General features: G+C 40.8%; 1 protein-coding gene across 4 annotated transcripts in view; it reads right to left on the reverse strand.

Moving 5' to 3' along the window:
• Positions 1-2756, reverse strand: part of LOC128800623 (ras-related protein Rab-10-like) — a 32143-nt gene extending 29387 nt beyond the window's left edge. For all 4 annotated transcript variants that reach the window (XM_053965982.1, XM_053965964.1, XM_053965973.1 and 1 more), the window contains exon 1: positions 2567-2756. In XM_053965982.1, the coding sequence (XP_053821957.1) occupies positions 2567-2732 (166 nt within the window). In that variant the 5' untranslated portion in view covers positions 2733-2756. The remainder of the gene's footprint in view (positions 1-2566) is intronic.
• Positions 2757-24334: the final 21578 nt, after the last annotated feature.

Below are 24334 nucleotides of genomic sequence, written 5' to 3' on the forward strand. Positions count from 1 at the left end.
CTGATAATTTATCCAAACTATGCAACTGAAGAGGAGGAAGGGCACCCAGCCTTGAGTGTTTAAGTGCTGCATTAAAAGCTTTCAATGAAAATTTACAGTGGATGTATTTTTTGCATTTTCTCATAAAATACATAATTTTAGAAAAGTTCACAACTACCAGAGCCTACTACAAAATGCTTATCAGGCTTTTTCCCCAGCAATAACACTAGGAATTTTCCTAGTAACACAGATCTGTGATTCATGATGACATAGAAATGAGACTTTCAACTACCTTTTAACTTCTGTGCCTATGACTCTCTGCCACCAAGGAAGGTGATGGCGTATGGTTTTGTCGGGGAACTGAGGAAGTTGCAAGACTGCACAGTCGGGATAATGTTCCCTCTACTCAAATCACCATTTCAATTGGACAGATAAAGTGAAAAAACACCTGACAGCAGATGAGCATTTAATAGGCTGTACAACAGAAAGGATCATTTGACTGAGCTTGTATGAAACAGGCATCCAGATAAAACCAGTTATTTATTCTGTTGGTATCAACAGTGAGGAAGAAGACATCAAAAACTGAGAAAACACTATGTGTCTTCTTCCTTTACACCACTAGGAGCCACAATCTCTAGGGCATCCTCTCCATTGCAGCTGTCACAATGAAAAAGGAACCTTCCACTTCCAACATTACTCTTTTGGAAGACATCACTCATAATCCAAATTTTTTTCAAAGTCCAAGCTCTAAAACACATGGTAAAATGGAATTAAATGGAACATAGTATTTCAGAAATAACATTAAAAACACATTCAGGAACAAATACCATGTTTGGATTATTCATTTATATTCCAGATAAGCATTTAAAAAAAAAAGTTCTTAAATATCTCAATAATATGTGTCACTAATGAAACTAAAGAGATTAATCTTAGTCCATAAACTGTCCCAAAAACTATTATCTTCATCATCCCTTGAAATAGTTCAAGTCACAAGTTGGGATATATATTCTAAATATCATTATCATATAAAAGTTTTTTCAGTCTGCAGTGGACTGAGTCAGGAGTAAAAGAAATTATGTCTCAAAATAATAACCTGATGGTCAGGAATCTCAATGTAAAGCACATCTTAATGTAAAGCACAACAAAGCTGTTATTTTTATAATCACTCTTTGGGCTTTCTTGCTAAGCCTGGCAACAAGTTGCCTATTATTAGCATCAATTTACTGACTTTACTGTTAGTTGTGTTCTTCCCTCTTCGTCTGTGCTGCTTTTAGAAACTGCTTTGTAAGACAGGGCAAGAAAATAAGAAGTGGGTAAATTTCAGCCATTCTTATGTAGGCAGGTCAAATCATCTCGTGTACATTAAGTATTCCCTGGACCAACTACTGCCACAGCTACTGTCTGGTATTGAATTCCACTATGCCAACTTCTCCCCAGTTGAAAGATGTGTAAATGAACCATGCAAATTCCAAATGCAGGAATACACAACTTCCTGGCATAATTTAGTTTTCTCTTCAAAATCAAATTAAATCAAAGAAAAAATATTCTTACACGCAAACTCTTAAAAATGAAAATTTCCTGATGAGGATTTGGGAGAACACATCTTCATGCTGGAGACAAGGTTTTCAGCATGTGGACAGTCATCCTGCCATTCCCCACGGCACTGTGGGCCTGGGAGTGCCAAGGCAGTGGGGAGCTCCCCATCACCTGCCAGCTGCAGAACTGACATGGTCTGGCAGGGTTAACTATTTCCATCATAGCAACAGCTCTGCTTTAATCGTCACGCACACTGCTAACTACAGTAGAAGGTATCTTTATACCATTAAAGTTATAAACACAAAGTTAAAGCCCTTTCTAGCCTGAAATATTGATGAACTGGGCTTTTTACTGACATCTGACAACTCCCTGAGGGAGGCGGTAGCCAGGTGGGGATCGGCCTCTTCTCTCAGGCAACAGGTGACAGGACAAGAAAAATTAGCCTCAAGCTGTGCCAGGGAAGGTTTAGGTTGGACATTAGAAAGAATTTCTTCACAGAAAGCGTGATTAGACATTGGCATAGGCTGCCCAGGGAGGTGGTGGAGTCACCCTGCAGATGTTTAAGACCGGACAAGGCACTCAGTGAATGGTCTGTTTGACACGGCAGTGTTTGGTCACAGGCTGGACTCGATGATCTCAGAGGTCATTTCCAACCTAGCTGATCTGGGGCTCTATATTTTTTTCCTGCACCGATGTACAGCAGCAGGGCCTCAGTGGACAATAAGAAACCGTGAGAAACAAGTCTTCACAAGTTTACACCAGGAGTAGGTTCCCAATGCCCAGACGAGAGCAAGGACAGTGTAACAAGCCAGCGCTTTCCAGCGGCTCTGGAGCCAGTGTGACACGTCCTGACACCACGGCAAAGGTTTAAGTTGCTGGACGCGGCTGCACACCAGCACGGCTCAGCGCAGGGAGGTTCGACACCTCCCAGCCCGGCGGTGCCGCGCTGACAGCGCCGGTCTGGGCGCGTGTGAGCCGCGGGCACCGGGGAGGGGAGGGCGAGGGGCGGCAGCGAGGCGGGCGGAGGCGCACGGAGCCGGCGGGCACTCACCGATCGTGGCCATGTACGAAGTGGCGGGAGAGCCGGCGGGAGGCGAGCCGGGCTCCATGTACCTGCGCACGATGGAGGTCTTCCCCACGCAGGACTCTCCGGCCATGACGATTTTCACCAGCAGCGGCCGCGGCTCCGCCGCGCCGCCCGGCCCCAGCCCCGCCATGGCGGGCGCCGAGTGCTGGCCGGGCCGGGCCGCGCCGGGGCGGGGCGGGAGCGGGCCCGGAGCCTCCTCAGCGCCGGCCACTGCCCGAGCCCGCGTTATGAAATTATGCAAAGATACTCTTTTTTTGTTTGTTTTTTTTTTAAAGAAGTTTCATCACCAAGGAGGAAGCGGGGAACTTTCACAACCCTCATGACGCTTCCTCCGTGAAGTACAGAAGTAAACAGTCTGGTTTCACATTGCTTCTTAGCGTTAAGTCAGAGGCAGAAGAAACAGGTTTTAAGATTTTCCTCTTTTTCACTTTTAACTTGTTGTCATCTGACAGTGAAAGTAACCTGTAACACACAAAAAAAAAAAAAAAAAAAAAAAAACACACAAAAAAACCCACAAAAACCCTGTATCTATAGTGTAGGTTTGCTCCATGTGTGTCTGGATGTTTTCTTTACCAGAATCCCACATTGTCCAGATTATAAAACCCATGGCTATTAGCCAGCATGCACACGGAACTCATCCAGTGTCATAAATTTAGGAACAGGATATATTTGAATGAAAAGTGCTAATGTACATTTGTGATTATTTGTGTCTATCTAAGCCTGCAATGACTTCCCATGGGATTTCACATTGTCACCTTCAATCCTTCAAGCAACAGCTTGGTGAGTTTATGTATCAGAGCTGTAGATGTGACACACTCGCTTTTTGTGGAGAACAATTTAAGACTCAGCGAGCTCCACCTAGCATGGTTCAGAATTACAGAATCAGGACCATCAAGGCTGGAAGAGCCCTTTGGGATCATCCAGTCCTGTAATCAACCCAGCACTGCCACTGTAACCCCTAAACCACTAAACTGTATCACCAGCACCAGATCCAGATGCCTCTTAAAATACCTCCAGGAATGCTGACTCCACAAATGTCCTCTTATCAAAGGTCAAGTATTATTTCAGGCTTATGTCCCCCTCACCCCTTACTCCAACCTGCACCTCAGCTTGCCAGTATTGGACTTGGCAACTTTTAGGACTTTGTGGTAGAAAATCTCCAAAAGATGTCATCAACCTGTTTCTCAGTCAGTGCAATTTCCTTCACTGATGGAAAAATGAGAATTTCTGCTACAAGCTGAAAAATAAGGAGTAGGAAACAACAGATGAAATCAACTACTGAGTTTGGTGGGCTTTTTAGGAGCGATCTCTTGAGATGTGACTGTGTAAAAAACACAAGGCTAGAAAAGAAGGCATCAGTTAAAGTGTTTCCATTAGGGACAGAGTAAGGTTGTGTATTGGTGAATCTGAATACATTCTTGAGCGACTGTTGGTGGAATAAGTTGAGCCCACAGGACACTTTCAGGTGACACATCACATTATGAAGGTGTTTTGGAAGCCTGACATGTACAATAAAGCAGCAGGCATGTGGCTTGCTTAGGTCAACAAAATAAAGGCGAGGAGGGAATATGGTTACTCTTTGTCAGGGATTCAACTAAAAGGAGGCAAAAAAAGCTGCATGAAATAAAGAATAATATAGTGAATAGATAGATATACATTGACTATGCATATGGCTAAAGCAAAATTTGTGAGGGTTCTAATGATATTTCAGAAAATTCTTGCAGTTGAGGTAACTGGGAGAAAATTCTTCATAAATGCAAAACGAGAAGAATGCGTTAGGGGGGCTGTAACTGCCTGCAGTAGGGAAGGACTGGATTTCAGAAACCAGAACACTTGCTGTGAGAAAGATCCCCTGCTGTCTCAGCAGCCCCATGAAGTTCTGCTTCCCCCTGCGGAAATTGGAAGTTACCATTGTTTATCCCGAATCTGAGGGAAGATGGGGTGCTGGCGTCTTCTGCTATTTCTCATGGGTCAGAGGCGATGACATCTATGGGGGAAGTCCAACACAGATCATGTAACATCAGCAGGCACAGACGAGTGCCTGCAGCCAGCTGTGCGTCAGTCCTGCTCTGCTCCCTCTGTCAGTGAGGCTGCTGGAGCGAGGACAATGGTGCTGTGTCCTGTGATGGGTGCTGTAGCAGGGGTTGGACAGATGCATGCGTGTGGGCAGCACACTGCCTTACAGATACACCATAAGGGTTTGTCTTTACCGTGGAGCCTTCTCAGTTGTCTGCTCTGAGGTTGTCCTTCTCAAAACAGCTTTCTTCAAATGCAGGCAATGCTGCAGCTGCCTGCAGCAGTTAGATTTACGTGTTAGCCTAGACTGATGGTGTTAACAAGGATGCTACATTAACTCAGTCTTTACCCTTTGCTGTCTGTCAGGCCAACCAATTTAAATAAAAAGGCTCTCCATAGCATTTTGTACATTCGAGTGTTGATTTATGAGCCATGCACAAGGCAGGATTCTAGCCAAATTCCTAATGAGACTCCAAATACCCGGGGTTACTGCTGCTCTCAGTGAGTTACAGTATCACTTTTCCTCATATTCCTATCCACAAGGGGACAGTCTTTCCATCTCTTACTACCAACTAAAATAATTTAAAAGTTAGCTCCTTGAAAAACTACCATTCAGTGAATGAAATGTATTTTTTTTAAATACATGTTTCATGCTTTAGAAAAAAGTTCCAGAACTTTGTATATATGATATTACTGTACTTACAGGGCTAATCATAAGCAAAGTTTGTTTAGTGAAGCTAATGACTTGAAAATAATGACCGTGGCTACAAAATAATCAGTTTCCATTATGCTTATTGAGATATCTTTGGAAAGAATGTATTTTCTTCTCATTCAGCTTTTTTGATTGTTCACTTACATTTCTTGACTCCATCCAAAACCATGATTAATAGTACTAGTAATAAAGACATAATTTTAAAAGGGGCTTTAGTGGGACATCTTTGAATTTTCATGCAGAAAAATTACTAGACTTATTATAATATAATGTTATAAACCGTTAGATTATGAAAACATCACATTCATTTTTCTTCAGTATTTGTAAATTGTTCCAGTTGGTCTCATAGATATGATTCTTACATTTTTGCTTCTTACCTGAAACATTTGGTTTAGAAATAACTGCTTAATTTACTCTGAGTACAGAATACTTTGGGCAAAGCAGATAATTTTAAATTTTCAAACTGCTCACACCTCCCAGTTTTCATTAGTGTGGCATATGGCCCCAGTCTCTCCTGATAAGTTGATAAAGCAGTCATTTTTTCGTAGAGCCAAATCCCCACAAAAGTGGGCCAATTCCTCACTGCAGTTACAGAAAGTACTGCAAAGTGCTCTGAATGCAGGAAGAAACCAGCTATATTCTTCAGCAAAATATTTCATGCAAACCATGCAGCATAATCTTGTCACTAAGCCTGCTTTGCACATACTTGCAAGCAACCATCATTTAAAAGAAAAAGTTAAGGAGAAGAACATAAATATGAACCAAAGATGAAGAAACATTTTTTTGAAACATAATGGTATTGTTACAGATGCCACAGCCTCCTTAATAAATGAAGCTTCCTCCTTAATGAAGTAAAGCTTACAAAATATTGCAAAGTGGTTCAATGTATTCCATCTGAAATTATTTTTATGGAATATTAGAATACTAATGCAATTACAAATATTAGCAGCATATTCATGAAAGTTTTCCTGAGCTGGAAATATAAGCTAAAAATGATAATGAGAAGAAAGAGAGAGGCTTAATTGGGATTTAAAATGCTCAGTACTAAGTTACTGCTCATGTCAAGATTACTCACTGAATAGATTCTCTTAAGTGACCAAAGTGGAACTTTTTTCTTTCATTTCTGTTAAGATAAAACCACTTCTGAGTGGACAAAATTGAGGTAAATTACTCATGATAGGCAAAACAGGGTTCACTAATCCTTAAATGAAATTTCTGGGGCAACAGTAAAGTATTTTAGTTATTTAAGAGGCAGGATTCTCTGTCAAACCAGTATATAATTTTTAAGATTTCATCAGAGAAGAGGACATCTCTCTCTACATATCAGAATGACTCAAATGTGTGGTTACTAATAAAAACTGCTGAAAAGTGATTGCAATGAGTTGCCCATTGTTTGTAGCAGCTCATTATCCACTTGGGATTTGCAATAGGCTTTAATTTTACTTTATTCAATGGCAGAAGTCGTTACTACATTCTGCCTTGGCTTATTATCTTCAGTTCGTGTATCCCTTGATATCTCTGGATTCAAAGCCATGTTTCTCAATATATTTGAAAGAGGCAGTGCAGCAGTCACAGTAACAGGCAATTTCAGCTGATTCAAGAGCAGCAAGGAGAATAAATGAAAGATGTGAGGATTTCTGTAATCAGAGGGAGAGGTAATTGAGGCTAAGAGAAATATTTTAGTTACAAAGACAAGTAAGAAGGATTCTGATACATTACAGAGAAAAAAGTAGGGTCACAAGTCCTGCCAGAAGCTTGCTCCAGTGCAGGCTTCCCACAGGGTCATGGCCTCCTTTAGCATCCACCTGCTCCAGCATGGCTTCCTCCACAGGCTGTAGGTATATTTCTGCTCCACCATGGATCTCCATGGGCTGCAGGGACACAGCTGCCTCACTATGATCTGCACCACAGGCTGCAGGGGAATCTCTCTCTGGTGCCTGGAGCACCTTCTCCCCCTGCTTCTGCACTGACCTTGGTGTCTACAGAGTTGTTGTTCTCACATATTCTCACTTCTCTCTCTGGCTGTGGTTGCTCCCTCCGTCCCCCTGCCTTCTTGACCTGGACAAACTTGGGAGAATTGTGATTGTTCAGCCTGGAGAAAAGAAGGTTTCCAGTAGACCATCCAGTTCCTCAAGAGGCTTCATAAAAAGGAGAGACAGGGACTTTTCATATGGGCAGGTAGTGATAGGACAAGGGGCAATGGTTTTAAACTGATAGAAGGCTAGTTTAGTTTAGATGTTAGGAAGAAAAAGAGAATAGTGAAGCATTGAAACAGGTTGTCCAGAGAAGTTGTGGGTGGCCCATGCCTGAAAGTGTTCAGGACCAGGTTGGATTATTGCCAGGAGCAACCTGGTCTAATGAATGGCAGTCCTGCCAGGGCAGGGCTTGGAACGAGATGATCCTTAAGGCCCCTTCCAACCCAAACCATTCTGTGGTTCTGTGATTAATGCTGTTGTCCCAGGTGTGCTACCACCATTGCTGATGGGCTCAGCCTTTGCCAGCTGCAGGTCCATTTTGGAACAAGCTGGCATTGACTCTGTTGGATATGGGAGAAGCTTTTAGCAGCTTCTTACGGAAGCCACCCATGTGGCCCGCCCCACCTACAAAAATCTGGCTTTACAAAAACAATATAGAAGATATCTTGATAAACAGAACCACAGGAATCTCTATTATTTGAAAAAAAAAAAAAAAAAACAACAAACTTGAGAAGCATCACAAAATGCTTCCTGTCATAGGAAGAGGAGTGAAAGGAAATGTTATGATCAAGATATTAGGAGTAGGAGGAAGACTCTTAGTACATGTGCTTATTCTGATTTTTCTTCACACCTGTAATGTCAGGAGCAGTGTGGACTGAGGGAGATGATTGATCTCCAAATCAGAGGGATGGAGAGTAGAAAATTAGAGCAGATGTAGAGGTGAAGGACTGAATTCATCCTTGCAGGGGCCTTTAGGTACAATTTATGGGAATTATTTCCTACAGCAGTTTTAGAGGATCTAAATGGAGTATGTGGCTTAGAGAGGTCACAAACTGAAGGCTAAGCAGCCGTGACAGTCATCTTTGAAGGTAAGCTTTGACTTACTCTTCTGATAATTTTTTTACCCAGTGATGGAAACAAATAGGAGACAATGCAAGCAGACTGCTTATAGATGAGCCTGAGAATACACAGGCTCCATCTGTATCACGTTCAGTAGAAATACCCATATTTCAGTTCAAGTTCACCAAGCGAAGTTGCTGGAGGAGTAAACCAGTGAAAATGCTCCATCTATGCTGTAGACATTAGCTCATTTCCCTGGCTGTCACTCACTGGCTTGCTCTTGTCTCCATGTGATAGGCCACAGCTGGTCCTGCTAACTCCCATGCCACATGCTCCTCTTCTATGTCTAGACTTGCTATTCCATCTAGGAAGTGTCTATCAGCCCATCACAGACAGTTGAGGCCGCAGGCCTGCTGCCTTTGGTGGAGCAGTGTTTTTGGAGAAGAGGTGTTGGTAGTTGCTGATAGTGGTGTTTAATCCTCTGAACCTTGATTAGCAAACTGTAAGGCAGCTGGCAGCTCTCCAGACAATTCAGCTTTCCATGGCAGGAGACTCCATACATGTCCAAAAGCACTCATCTACCGCAAAACTATATACAAAGGGCAACATGAACTTGTATCCTCTCCTTTTCATCCTGGTGAAGAGCTCTCTCATTTGGGTGGTACCATTCCCCTGTGAAATTGCCTAATTCCTTTGACCTTCAGATCTGATGGAGCAAAAAGCCAGAACTGGTGTACTCAGAGCTTGGCATTTTTTAAATGCTCTTAAGATTTGAAGGCACCCTCTCCAGTTGGCCTCATGGTTTTGGTTAGTGGAGGTTATCTGAATGACTGTCTGGAGCAGGCAATGGTTTTTAATTTATTTTTCAGTGACTGTTTTCTGATTTAATGGAAGTTGTTGTGTTGTTGTCACTAGTCTGACTATATTTTCCTATATATCTAAAGCATGCAGAGTTGCAGATTGACTTTTTAATGTATTATATAAATCTATTTAAGTGAATAAATAACAGTTCCAGAATGGAATAAGAGTGGAAGATTGCATTGATGCTATTATGAGTAGAAATATTTTGGAAGTACCACTATCAAATCATCTGTGAAAATGCCACATAGGCACATACACATATATAATCCCCAGAGAATATGTTTTCCTTGGGATGAATGTCAAAAATTCAGGCATCCATTTTCATTTAAGTATCTGACATACTCTTCAAATCCACAGTGCTTGGCAGATACCACAGCATTTTCCACTAATCGTAAAAAGATTTAAATTGCTTTTTATTTATATTTAGCCTTCTGAAAGCAAAGTAGGGAATATTAAGATTATTTGATGTCTAGATCCTATAGGCTTTCTTTCCTGGAAAAGTCTGGTAGAAGAATAAGGCTAAATTAGTAGTACCCTAATCTGTTGTAGATAATCTAATTTATGTTGCTATGTATCACATTAATGACTCTAAACCAATGTGTACATTATATTTCTTTTTCATCTGCAGTTTGTGATTCTCAGAATAGGAGGTGCAGAGACAAGGATAATCCATGTTTTCCATGAGAGATTCATGGAAACTGAAAAATAAGGTCTTTTAATATCTTTCATGATAATTGTTTTTCTTGGCTTAAGTGTAGGTTTTAAAAAATGGTGCTCATTGTTTCGCTTGTAGTTCTTTCATGCATGAAAAACATGCTGATGATGCATTTACTTCAAGTGAATTTTCCAATTGAGAAAGTGCTCTTGAGTAGTTTAAGTACTATGAATCACCAAAACCTCATCTAAGTCCCATAAAAGTACTGGCTGAAGAAAACAGCCTTGGAAAGAAGACATATTGGGATTGTACTGCATGATTCAGCTGAAGGGAAGTATATTTGGTCAACACAGAAGAAGCTGAGGAACCTGACAGTTCTGTAAAAATGAAATTATAACATGCTAGACAGACAGAAATTAACTGCTGCAACCCCCTCTTATATGCCTCACTTGTTCCTCACAGCTTTGAAGCAGTGATTCTAAATATGAGAACCTCAGCCTTTGAAACAGAGGATTTTTGTGGGGCATATTTCATTCCTTATCTCTTTCTCAACTTGTTGGTTTCACTATTGTCTTTCTTTCTCCCTAGTTTCCCTTGTAGTCTGACTGTTGGAAGGTCTCCTTTTCCCTGGTATCACTGCCTGCACCATTTGGATGAATAGCGTTTCTGATACAATGTTTTCTTACTATTAACAAATGCAGTCTAATTATTTCTTATATATTTTGACTGAAACAACTTTGAGTCATAAGTATTTGTCAGGGAAACATTAGTGATCTTTTGAAAGCAGATAAAACTATTCAGTAAATTACAGTGTTTGAAAATTGCAAACTGTTTAATGATAACTTTAAAATATTAAACTATTGCCTTAGTTTTTTTTTTAAATTTATGATGCAACTTAATGTTACAAGTTCTTAACAGTATCGTAAATATGTTGAGAGTTAAAAAAAATTAATGTAGCTTTCTGTATCTTTCATAGAAATGTATTGTCTCAAGTGAGCAACACAAGTGTAGTGGGTTTCCTTATGCTTGGAATTTTTGTCACGATCCAAGGGTTTGGGGCCCAGATCTGGTCACAGATTGATGAGCTCTATGGTGCTCCTTTAAAGGCTCAGAGGGTCACTGTGGCCACACCACCTTTTCTGCTTGCTGCCATTTATGCAGTTGCAGTTCCTTGTTGCTGAAGTAGATGGCTTCCATGTTGTCCTGGTGAAAAAAAGTATTTTTGCCCACATGAAGCTATATAAAACATTTGCATTTTGGTTGTTTTTCCAAGAAAATTTGGATACAGTTTAAAATGTTTAGTATGAGCCTAGGGGACTTTGCACAAGAGGTCTAGCCAGCAGTGCTGACAGGCTGACCACTGATACCCAGTATCATTTTGTGATTGGCACTGCTCCTTGGGATTCTGGAAGCAGAGTGCCTGAAATGCACCTTTAGGGTAGAAGATATCTGAGAAAATTAGATGATTTATATAAAGTTTTATTTTTGGTGACACCATTGCTGCACAAGCCTTGCTTTGGGGATTAGCATTCTTGTGCTGTTCTTTGAGATAAAACATTTGTTGAAAGTAAAATGTAATTAATGTAATCACACCCTCTGATAAATTATTAGAACAATAACTGTAAAACAAGAAAGAATAAATAAATTGCCTTTTGGTCTCTACAGCTTCCTAAGGAACAGGGATGGTATCTTCCCCTTCCCCTTGTATAAAAAATATTAAAAATGCCTTGAGGGTGGTATGCAAGGGAGGGAAGCTATATGAAACATGAATGCTTAATACCCATTGAAGAGAGGAAAAAACATAAGGTGCAGTTTTGCCACAAAGGTATGAAATAATCAATGCTCACTTCTAACTCAATCTAACCTTCTTAAAGGCATGCCTCCCTTAAGTAAAAGCAATTTTTAAATCAAGAACATTTTCTTTGATTTAGAGTTAAAAAAACCCAAAACTTTCATCCAGGTCCCCACACACACACAAAGGTGAAGGAGTGATTGTGCACATCATTTGAAATATCGATCAAGCAGTTGAGAGTTATTTGGACAGAGAGTAAAAAAATGTTGAGAAAGGCCACATGTGCCTTGTTTAGCAAAACAGACTCTTGCAGTGGGACACGCAGGTTGTAGACCAGCATGACAAGCTCTCGAGCCCTCTTCCATTCCAACAGAAAGTCACTGCTAGGACTTTTTAAAGGAGCATGGCTGAGTGATGTTGTGCTGCCCAGTGTGCTACATACAGCACATTTTCCCCATATGCTACTCTTGAAAATGGGTAGTTTAGGCCATTTTAGTATTAGCAAAAGCAGGTTTTAGTATTGATTTGCAAAAGTGTGGCGTAACAGAGTTCAATGGCAAGGTTCACTCTGTTACTACAGAAAAGAAGTCAGTTTAGGATCAATTTAGAATGATTTACACTGAGACTAAGGATGCAAAAGGGTAAGAGTGCAAAAGAATAAGGGAGACCCTTCTGTTAAGTCACAAAGTTCAAAGAGGACCCCTTTGCTTTCTAAACTCCTGAGAGATCCTAGATGTAGCTAAGTCCAGTCTGAATGCCATATTTGACCAACGATTCTAATGGGCTTAGCGACACATAATTATTGATTAGTATTTATAAAGTGATCCAACAGGATTTACTGCACTCACAACAACTAAATTGTAGATTGAGGATAGCAACATTCATACTATGCATGTTAGTGGGCATTTGGATCAATTCACAAATGCATATGCACAGATGCAGAGGTATGTATATATATAAAAATATACATGTATGTATATAGGAACCCATTAGAAATCCCCTTGAGTTCTGTGAAATACTCCTGTTGAATGTCAATGCACTTCTCAAAGGGTCAGGGCTGAGCATCGGAAGAGTGGAGGGTATCAGCCCGTGCCCCATCAGCTTTTGGTGATGGTCCTTCAAGTATCATAAACTTGAGAGTTTGTGGGCTCTGAGAGGCATCCCCCTCACAGAGAGGTACTGTCACCACAGTCCATCAAAGGGCCTCACTTAGGTCCCCTGTTTATAGGGTCACAAAATGACTGACTTTAATCAATATGGCCATAATCCTGGCCACAACCCAAGTCGGTAACTACTGAAGTTTTTCAAAAGTCTGACAACAATGGTGCCATTCCACTTTAGCTACAATTCAGCTAAGTAATGTTCCAAGGCTGTCAGGGCATAATTGATTGTCCCTTATTCTCCACCCTGGTCAGGAAATGGATGTACTGTGTATGAACAGTGCCACTCCCAGCTGTGCAATTCAAGAGTTCCTGGTATGGTCAAGGAATACTTCGTTGCCCAACTCATACAGTCAAGGGACGCTTCACTGCCCAACTGGTATGGTCAAGGCTTAATGGGAATTGCTGAAGTCACAGAGCAGATCCAAGGGGGCCATGAGGGTGTGGGAAATGCACTACCACAACCCACCCCATGACTTAAAGTCGATTTGTCTTGCTCCACAGAGTGGTGATGGGTGGTGACCACCTTGTGCCTCTGGGCATATAAACAGATTAATGCCATATTCCAGTTGTAATTTGAGGGAAATTTTTAGTTGTTACAGAATTATTTAAGTTTTATTAAACATGATTGAGTAGTATTACATATGTAAGGAGGACTTTGCAACTGTGCCACCCATCTAGCTATTTTCCACACTGTTAAATAACAAGCATAATATGACATAAATAAAATTACAATGAGATTCAATTTAGAGCTCCTGTTGATGATGAGAACCACTCAAATAAAGTATCCCACTAGTGATGTTCCCTGTCCTTCTTGCTCTTTCTAGGACAGGGTGTATATCTTCTATATTAATATCTTAATGAACAGTGCTTAGAGCTCTATGTCCATGGTTTTAGACATGTATGTTGTGGGTTTTGACTCAGGTCATAGTTTTCTAGTAGTTTCTTCACCAAGGTAAAACTCATGCCAGTGGGGGTAGGCGGTAAATCTTGATGCGAGATGCGGTTAATTTGCAGCAATTGGTGGGTTGTGACAGGAGCTGAATGGTTAAAAGTGCATCCCAATTTGGTAAAATTATAGACACAAATATTTGACTGATTGCTTGTCTCTACAGTGGTGTCATCACAAAGAGTTCTCAAAATACCCGAAATCCAATTCCAACATATACAAGTACAATTTCGGGGTTTCATCAGGATACATTTCAAAATGACAAACAATTGTTTCAGTATCAAACAAATGTCTTGGCTCATAAGGGTATATCTTTCACAAATAAATCCCTGTTGTTTCTGAACAACACGTGCACCAACATCAACAGCTTTGTGTCCATTTTGTTGGCCCCATAGTCTATGTTCTGTCAGATACAGTTTCATGCTGATTTAATCCCATCGCAATGATTAGCTTTATGGTGTATCCCAAAGTATTGTCAAAATGATGTCTCCTTTAGGTCCATTTAAAGATGGAATTTGTTGGTTATCATTTTCATCTGTATGAATCCATTCCTGCCTATAAAAGGAGATGTTATTGTGTAGTGCTACTGTTGATATATTTAGATCAGGCATAGCTACATTTAGAATTACATATGCATCAACCCATAGACACCCTGTTGTACGCAAATTCCACATTTTGTGCTTAACAATAATGAAATCAAATAATAGTTCTACACTATGTTTATCCAGAGGCAAAATGTGAGTATGAGTTGTATAAAAGTAAAATTGAACCAATGGTCTGGTTCTGACAATTTATAGAAAGATTTCTTATTATTTCTTAGGTTGAAAAAAATCAGTATAATGTTTATTAATCTTGATGGGACTTTCTGGGATAGAGCTGTCAATTGCCCAGTACCCTATTTTTATTTTTTTATCTCCTATCCTAGTATTACAATTATTATTATTATTCTAATTCTTTTCCCATGAAACATCTTCCATCTTCACTTATCTTCTAGATATACCTAATTTCAATGTATAAACAAAGTAGCAAGGCTTAAGCTTGCATTACCTTTTGGCAAGATCCCCCGATGTTCCAGTACAATGCAGTGCATGATCCCAAGGCTTTTGTGTTTGATCTGGAGGGATTCTATTTTCTCAATCAAGAGGAAAACCAAGACTGTGTTAGGCCTATACAGCTATTTTCATTGCTATCAATATAGATTCTTTTTCTGCTGTAAAAGAAAAGAAATAAAATATTTTGATGGGGAAAGTGGAATTGGTTATCCCTTTTGTGATGCAGGATAAATCCACTGTGCATTGATCCTGTATTTTTCAACACTCCTATCAGTAGCTTCCCAAGCAATAAGCCGTAGGGTTTAGTCAGAGTCATAGGCACAGTTCCCATTTGTGGTAAATTTACCATACTGGGTTGTGCTGGCTGTAATGGTATCTGGTAATTTCTTTCATTGGAAGGCAAAGCATCAAGTTCAGCTTTTGCAGAGAATGCTTGATTCACAGATTGTCAATTATTCAATTGTTGAAACACTTTGGAAAGTCAAGTATCCCACTGAACCTTGTGTGTCTTAAGGCTTCTTACAATAATCCCTTAGGTCTTTCTACCATCTCGTTTTATTTGGGATAATTTGGGATGTGTAATACCCATTGCATTTCTTCTTGTTTGGCCCATCCTTCTACCTTTGTACATGAGAAGTGTGAGCCAGTATCACATTATGGGAAGTAAGTAGACTCAAGAACCAAGATCATAACCCCTGCACTTTTATTCATCAGCCTTTCAGCACTTAGTCACTGTAGGTAAGCTGGAAGACTACTGCTTCACTCTGTGAGGACAGGTTGGTATCCTACAGAGGATTTGAATGGCCTGATCCAATCAGTTTGCCATGTAGACCATAAAGTTTTCCCCTGGTTGATGCTTTAGCAGGGTGATCTGGTTGTATTTTAAGCTGCATTGATGACATTCTATAAGAGTAGCTCGACAAGTTTTTCAGCTTTTGCTCTGTGCAGCAAAATGATGTGCTGATTTGCCATTGTGACCTAATTTCTGATGTGACTGTTCTCTCAGTTGATACCACTCAGGATTTAAAAGAGTTCCCTATTTTTATCTCCCTAATTTTAGTCAATTCATCTACCTTTTCATAACAGTTTGTGCCTGGTTTATTACCCTTGGCATGAGCTTTCACCCATCCCATTTTGAATGATGTTTTCCTGTCTGTATCAAGAAGTAATTGCCAGTCTTAAGTTCTCCAAACTGAAGATCTGCCTACTTCCCAGTTCAGATATTTCCATTGACTGTGTGATGCCTATCTATACAGCATAGGACTCTACATATATCATTTTTCATCTATTTTGAGCTTCCAAAATAACTGCCCCTAATTTTCCTACTTCTGTACTACCTTCACCTTCTTCTATTATTTGTCTGCCAGTGTTACTGTTTAGTGCAGCAGCCTTACATTGCCATTTACCATTTATCTTTTTTGCTGAAGCATCAGTGAAACACTTTGAAATAGGTTACTGGAAGTACCCTGTTCAGCAAATCCCCATTCTGTTATGACAGGGTCATGAGGGTATACTGGTCTCAGTGACTGATGGTTTTAATTCCTGTATTAAGGTTTTGACTGCCTCTCCATGTTCCAAATTCCATCTCCACAGTTTTCCCACTCATAAAAGCGAATATAATGTGCAAGCAGTGGTAGAAAATCCAGATACTTGTTTTCTCTCCTATCGTAGAGTTCTCATTAACTTTTGTAACTCTTTCCTAGATTGGGATGACTGCAGCTGTTTTGTTTTTCTTAAGGTGTTTTCCTACTGCCATCTATCTTACTGCCTGCTATCCTCCAAGCACCCAGATTCTTTTGCTTCTTCACTTGGCCCTTGATATATGTTTCTGGTCAGGTCTCACCTTCTTTATGCAGTGCTTGCACTGTTACTGATGCTTCCCCATCTTTTCAGGCAAATCTCCTGCAATTACAATATCATCTATATTAACATAATTTCGCATTTGAGGAAGTGAGGCTGTCTGTAAAAGTTCAGCAAGTTCAGCAAGCACAGTATGAGCAGTTGTGGGTGAATGTTTGTACCCCCATGGGAGTCTGCTAAAGGTACATTGGCATGTTCCCAAGTAAAAGCAAATTTCTCTTTATTGTCTTCCTGTAAGGAGACCATAAAGATCATATCTTTTCTATCCAGTGCTGCCATCCATGCATGTGTGGCTACTTGTAGTGTGGCTGCTGGGTTTGCAGCATTGGGTACTGTAGCTTTTAGTGGGGCCATGTTGGTATTTAAGCACCAATAATCCATAGAAAGTTATCACCTCCCGTCTTGTTTTTGAACTGATGAAACCAACAGTTCTGGAGACAGTCTGTCATTTTTTAAAATCAACTATAACTTCCTAAATTCTGCTTCATGCTGCAACAGAAATTGAATTGGGAGGATGGGGAGAAGGTGGAGGTGGGCTGTGGGTTGAATGCACCACCACAGATGTTGCATACAACTCTTCTCTTTTCACAGCCGCCTCATCTATCATCTTCCACACTCTCCTGGGTTTTCCACCTTGCATATTTCTCCAACATTGTGCTTTACAAGGCATAGGTAGGGCCTGAGGAAATGGAAAGACCAAAAGGATGAGAGGTGCCAGGATGGGAGACACAGGGTCTGGTGAGTTGTTAGAAGATTGAAGCAGATTGTGAAACCTGACCCTTCCGGCTATACTGGTGGCATGTGTTTCTTAAATTAAATCAAAATCCAAGACGTGACCTGCCTCAAAGATGACTTTGAAATTTGGAGTTTGTAGTTTTTAAGGTGGAGGAACAAAATTACCATGGGCTACTGCAGGCTGTGGCTAAGCAAAGGAGAGCAGACAAGTGGTGCTGTGGTTGTGGAGACTAAGGCAGCTGTGGCTGTAGTTTATCCACAAGTGTGAGCACTGATACCTTCTGTGAAATAAGGATAGTTAGCACTGAGGTAGTGCTCCAAAGCTCTTCTGGAGCCATTGATCATGCACATTACAAAGTGCACAGGAGTGTGTCAGCTTAAAAGAGTGCTGCTTGATGACCGGTGAAGTTGACCAAATCTCACCTTCAGAGGAAGCTGGAGATGAAAACAAATAATGAAATGTGTGCCAGATAAGTTACACAGGATAAGCCTGGAAAATGATAAATGTAAAGCTTATCTTTAGAAAGCAGGGAAAGGAAGAGCCTGAGACTAAAGGAACAAATAATCAAACAAGCCTCAAGGACAAATGGGATTTGTCAAGTACAAATTGTATTAAACTAGCCTAATTTCTTTCTGTGACAGGATAACAGGCTTTGTGGATTAGGGAAGAAGGAATAAGAGTCTGTAAATCACAACTTCAGGGAGAGTTTTTTCATGATTACACATGGAATTCCCATAAGCATGCCAGGAAAGTACACTCTGGGTATGTCAGTCCTAAGCTACTTCAAAAACTAAAGGGAACAATTAGTAGATCACTGTCACACTGAAGCATGTTTCAAGAGAGAATGTCCCAGAGATCTGTCATGGGCCTGGTATTAGTGTTGAATATTCATTCAGAGTAAATTTCAGTGAAACATGGCTGTTGAAGTACATAGCACATTTATTAAATTTGCAGAAAACACCAAGCTAAGAGAGCTGCATACAGTTTTCAGGACAGAGCTAGGATCTAGACTATTCTTGGTGTCTTGGAGAAGGAGATAAGAAAAAAACACTGGGTGAGTTCACAAGGAAAAACCCTACACTCAGAAATGAGAACCTGCATTTCAAACCCCACAAACCTGGAAATAGCTGCAGCGCCATAAAAGCCATGGAGAAGATCTGGAATTTACCGTGAATCTGCGTTAATGATATGGCAAAAAGGCAAATATTGTACTGAAATGTATTTTTAAAAATGTCCTTTATCTGCAATGTAGATGAAGTTTTCTTACTCTGCTCAGTGCAGGTGTGGTGTTCAGCTGGAGAATGGTGTCCAGTTTTGAACACTTTTAGGACTTAAAGAAAGATGAAGGTGAAGGAAGTAAGGTGGATCTGGAAATTTTCTTTATTTTCCTCCAAACAAGATTAAGGGAAAAAGGCTTTTTCGAGCTAAAGCTTACTTCTTTGAGAAGATTTTGGCTGGTTTTGCAGAGGAGTGAGATGCCATTCCTGATAAATGATAAATTCTTTTCTCTCTCTGACTTTCTCAGCTGCCAAAATTTAGTGATTCTTTTGTTAGAGTCAGCTTTGTCTGAGGAATACAGACATGTCAAACGACAACCTGAAAATGTATGGTGTCCTTCCCTGTGGTCATGTGTTAAAAGCCAACGGGATTGTGAATTGAAGATAATTGTACACACAAATGAGCTAAAGACCCGCATGACAATTACTAATTCTAATTAAGTAAAGGTCAAATTCAGTATTTTTGGTAATGGAACACTAAATGCAATAGAATAAAAGAATATTTTCTTTCTCAAGTTTTCACAGGTAAGTTAGACTAACCCTGCCTGCATGCTTAGCTTGACATCAGCAAGGCAGTTGGTAAGTATGCAAATTAAAGGGGATGGACAAGCATGGATTTACAAGAGGCACTAAATGGTATCAGTAGAATAAAACCAATACATTCTTGTTCCATGTGATGTGCCAGCACTCTTTTAACTGCACAGTCTCTGGATTCTCTCATTATGATCAGAGTTGCAGATAGGCAATGGTGCAAGTCTTCATACATACAGTATATTTCTTTCTTGAAGTCTAAGACCATTGAACATTGAGCACCTCTTGTCATTAAAAGTAGAAGCTTTTCAACTGGGTTCTTTCCTGTCTTCTGGAGCCAGAAACACTCTACATATAATACAATAATATGGAACTCCTGGGGCAGAAGTACCACAACAAGGAAGAAAAAAGCAGCTGAACCTTTGTGGTTTCACTGTGTCCCTGATAGAATCACAAGACAGAAAGTTCAAAGCCCAAATTGATTTCAAGTTTTTGAAGAATCCATTTGGTGATTATTTCAGGTCTTCACTAAAGCTTTTGACAATAGTTTTAACATCAAAACTCTCTCAGAAACATGGATGTATAACATCAGTAAGAGGAACGATTTGTGTATTGCCAACCTGTTTTTTGCAGTCACGTGTTAAAGGTGAAATGCAGACATTTTCTGTCAATCCACGGCTTTTGAAGTACCCAGCCTCCACTAAGTCAATTACCTTTGCTGCTATCCTATCATTAGTTATATGTTATATGTAATAGCTATATGTAAAAAATATAGGTGCTTCTCTCATGCAAAAAGGAATCCCAATAGCGTGTTAAGACACTCCAGGCTTCAGTTCCAATTTTCTACCACTTTCCATGCTGTGTAAATAAATTCTGGTGACTGTAAAGGTCAGGTTGAACATATACAGGTTGCAATTAAAAAATGGTTTAACATGCACTTGTGTCTCTTGGACAGCATTTCAGCAGGCACGGATCTGCAGCTCACACTGAATGGCATGTGCTAAATTCCAAATCATGATGTAGCTGTGATACATATCTACAGATATAACAGATACAGATTGCATTAAGAAATTACACTATTTTTTTTCTTGGAGCAACTGATATAGCTGGGAAGAAACGTGTTTTCAGGCACAAGTTTCTCTGCAGGTAAAAAAAAAACCCAAAAAACTAGGAAGCTTTTCTGTGGTTTTACAACCAAGTAACCAAGAATATAATTTCTTCTGACAGATTTCCCCACTGCAACCTAGGCAGCAGAACTTGTCAGTGCTTGCTGGTGGTTTATGCTGGGACTCTGATGTCATCTGCTGCGGAACCCTTCATGGGGACTGTGGTCCTCCCGACACACTGGAAGCAGGACAAGGCAGGGATGTGGCAGCAGCCAGTGAATGAGGAGATAGAAGGAAAAACCTCACATTTGTCCCCACAAACCCTGTATCTATCCCTGAAAACCCCTCAGGTGCCCCAGCTTTGTCCCTTATTTGGACAATGTCCTGCCATCTCTATCCAACCAGGCTTCTGCCCTTTTGCTCTTTGTCCCATCTTTCCAGAAAAACCACTCACCACCCCAGCAGCAGCAGTCATCCAGCAGCCATCTGTTCCATCATTGCCAACAAGCAGCCATCACTTGCCACAGACACCAAAGATGGAAAAGGAGGAATGCCACAGCTCTTCATTGAGTTCCAGTGCAAAGCATTGCTTTCCAGAGAGTGAAATTATGGCAGAATAAGCCATACAACTGCAAGACTGATTCAGAAGTGCTAAAAGAAGCAACACAAAATATGGACATTCCCTCTTAAAGTTAAAATATGCAATCTGAAATTATGAAAGGGGTCTAAGGAGCTTTTAAAAAGGGCAAATATTTTAAGTCACATGCTACTTTTGCAGACTTGCTGACTTCAACTTCTGAATGCTGTGCTCAAATCCAGAAGTGCATAATGTCCTGCATTAACTAGACTGTATTTCCACAAAATACAGCCTAGGTACTGTTTTTTTGCCTTCTTCATATATTTACTGCGACATGAATTTGTGGTAAATGCAGAACTGTGACATTTTTGAATGCTGAGTCAAGCTCCTAATGAGGAAAACAACAGAAGTCATAAGAGAACTAATATGTACAGAGAATCTCTTTCACCCTGGAGCTGCTTCCACCTCTGTCTTTCCCTGTGTATGAGTCTGGAGAAATGATGTCTATTCAAAAGCATCAATTTCTACAGCAAGCTGGTATTCAGTGAGTGAGGTGTTCCACAAGGCGGTGCTGGTACTCCAGAGGCTGTACACACTGGGGGTTGGTTCTTTTGGAGCAAAAAGTGTCATCCTGTGCCCAAAGTAAGGGCTTTGCCTTACAAACTGCAGGTCTTTGCCCTAGCTAGTGCCTCAATACCTTTAAGGAAGCCAAAGCAATATTGCCCTCCACTGGTCCTGAAACTAGTTTAACTGCTAATGTGAGTTGGACAAAATCTTTGTTGGTGCCATCAGGGGCACTTTGAAACCAGAATTTGACTCAGATTCCTGGGGCATTGGTGTTGCCACATCTGTGCTAGGAGCTTTTGCTCTTCAGTCCCAGCTGTGGAGGCACAGTCATTACGTGCACGGCACGGCACGGCTGTGCAGCAGGAGGGGGATACAAGCAGCATCATCTCCTGTGAGGGATCTTTGTTCAGGGGATCTGTGGCTCAGCTTTTGCTCAAAACATAGAAAATCATATCAAATCAGATTTTTCAGATAGAAACTTCACTCAGCACAACTTCTGGCACTGTCCAGCCTGAGCCTGCCCGAAGGTTGGATTTGCTCTTGACAGTGAACAGTGACATTGCCATCAGGTAAAACCTGCAGGTCTACTAAGCATTTGAGATTTCTAAAGTTTGTGATGCTGTGTTGAATACCCATGTTTTCAACTATTATGTCTGCTGCTTCTCACTACTGGCGGAGGAGGAGGTGACATACAGAGGTTACAAAACCTCAAGGTCTTGCAGGCACCAGAGCTGGCTCTAAGGCACCCAACAAAGGAAGCCTCACTTTAAAAACCCAGGCAAACACCTGCATCCAACAGCTTCATGCTAAGAGGGGCTTTAAATAGTTTCCCTCGTGCTTTGAGGACCATCTGAGGACTGTGCAGGCAGGCACAGTCAGGCTGCAGGTTTATTCCTTGGGTGTGAAGATGTGAGCGCATTGGTGGGTTTTTCACTTGTGTGCTGGTGGCACATGGGAAGTCTGTTATATTATAGGGATTTCTGGTGTGGTGAGCAGCAGTGGAAAGATTAACTGTCCTGGCATTTAAGTGACCAAAATTAGGCTTCCAGTGAACAACCCTTTGAAATAAATAATAGAAATTCACACCTATCAGGATCCTACAGCTTTTCAGACTATTTGGGGCAGGCTGAAATTGGGTGTGTAAATCTCCTTGAGTACTTTGGGCGCTCTGCAGTTGTCTTAAGGAGCTCTGGCAGTCGTTGGCTTTGCCTCCCTAGTTCAGTCTTTTAACCTGCTGTTCCCAGCAGCACCTCCATGAATAAAAATGTTCCTGGTTTGCAAGGCATGCTTCCCAAAAAATTACTCTTCTAAGCACCCACAAATCTTACTTCTGTCTTGATACATCTAGAATAGCTGTGGGAAATACGTCCAAGACCCATGTGAATGGTTGAAATATGAAAGATTTTAATATTGATACATTTATTGTGACTTATCGCACATCAGAAAAACTTATTTAATTTCCACCATTGATTTCTTTCAATGAAGTTGGAAGAGGTGCATGGGAGCAGCTTGGATGTCAGAGACGTTTTTGCAGACTTAAGGACTTAATTTTAGAATAATTTTCAATAAGTTGCTAGGAAAGATTATGGGCTGAGGGTTTTTGCAGGATATTGAGAATTATATTACCCCTTCCAGAGCTATCTGCAAATCCTGTGCTGGTGTGATAAATAACCCCACACTTGTCAAAAGACAGCGAGCAACCAATGTCCTTGCAAACTAAAAGAGGTCTGTTTTCCAGACAGTGAGGTAGTGAGAGCTACAGTTGTTGTTCTAATGCTGTTAATGGGTGACTGTATGCTAATTAGTCAGATTAACTAAGCGGGTGAGTCATACACTAACCCTTCTTGAGAGAAAGTGCCCATTTTGAGATGCTAAATGAGAACATAAATGCAATCAGGTAGAGAATTCTTGAAAGATAAGATGAGAGCAGACCTGCTCGTTAATGGAGTTAGTGAAATTAATTCTGCTCTGGAAAGGGGTGCACATTTTCATGTTCAGGGTTCATTTTAATGGGGAAGGGTTCAAAACCTTCAGATCTATATAAAGCATTTTGCTAAGTAGCTTTAATGAGCTAACATAACCAAGGAATTTCTGATATTCTCTGTTATGTTTGCACCTTCAGAAAGATTTCTTTTTTCTTTTTTATTTTTTTTTAATTAGAGGCATTCAGATGTTTCAAATGAAGACAAAACTATAATATTCTGAAAAAAAAACATAAAGCCCTCTCATCTGTGATTGATGGGAAAACAGAAAAAATGTTTCTTGTGAATGCTCAAGCTATTATACAGAAAAACTACAGCCTTGCCACATTTGAGAAGCCAGCATCAATGCTGACAGGGACTGCAGGTGTAGTTCTGCTGTGGTGTTGGGAGTCACCACTGAGGGTAAGGGAAAGAGGGCTGGGGTGCCCTTCAGTGGAGAAGATCTGCATCCTTTTTTGGTGTGTGCAATCCCTTCCTGCCAGGGTGGCCACCCACTATGTGTGTTCGCCTATTTTTGCTTTTTTTTTCTTCATTGCTCATAACCCTGCAGGCATCAAGGAAGTGTAGCAGTGGTGCTAGCAGCCATCCCACACTGCATGGGATGCTTTAGGTCCTGGGATAAACAGGGCTCAGACAGCCAGGAAACCCCAGTTTCTGCTCTGAAATCCCTGTCAGCTTCCCAAGTGCCTGTCATGGTGAGAGGAGGAAGCACCAGTCCTGGCTCCCAGTAGCTGTTCAGTGATCCAGCCTGTCCATGGCATTTATTCATGGCAGCCCCCACCCACCCTTTGGGCAGTGTGAGGCTTTTGGGGAAGTTGGTCAGTGCTGCAAGGAGGCTGATGCTGGGCAGAAGTTCTGAAGGAA

Source organism: Vidua chalybeata, chromosome 1, assembly GCF_026979565.1.
Source record: "Vidua chalybeata isolate OUT-0048 chromosome 1, bVidCha1 merged haplotype, whole genome shotgun sequence".
NCBI classification, from domain to species: Eukaryota; Metazoa; Chordata; class Aves; order Passeriformes; family Viduidae; genus Vidua; species Vidua chalybeata.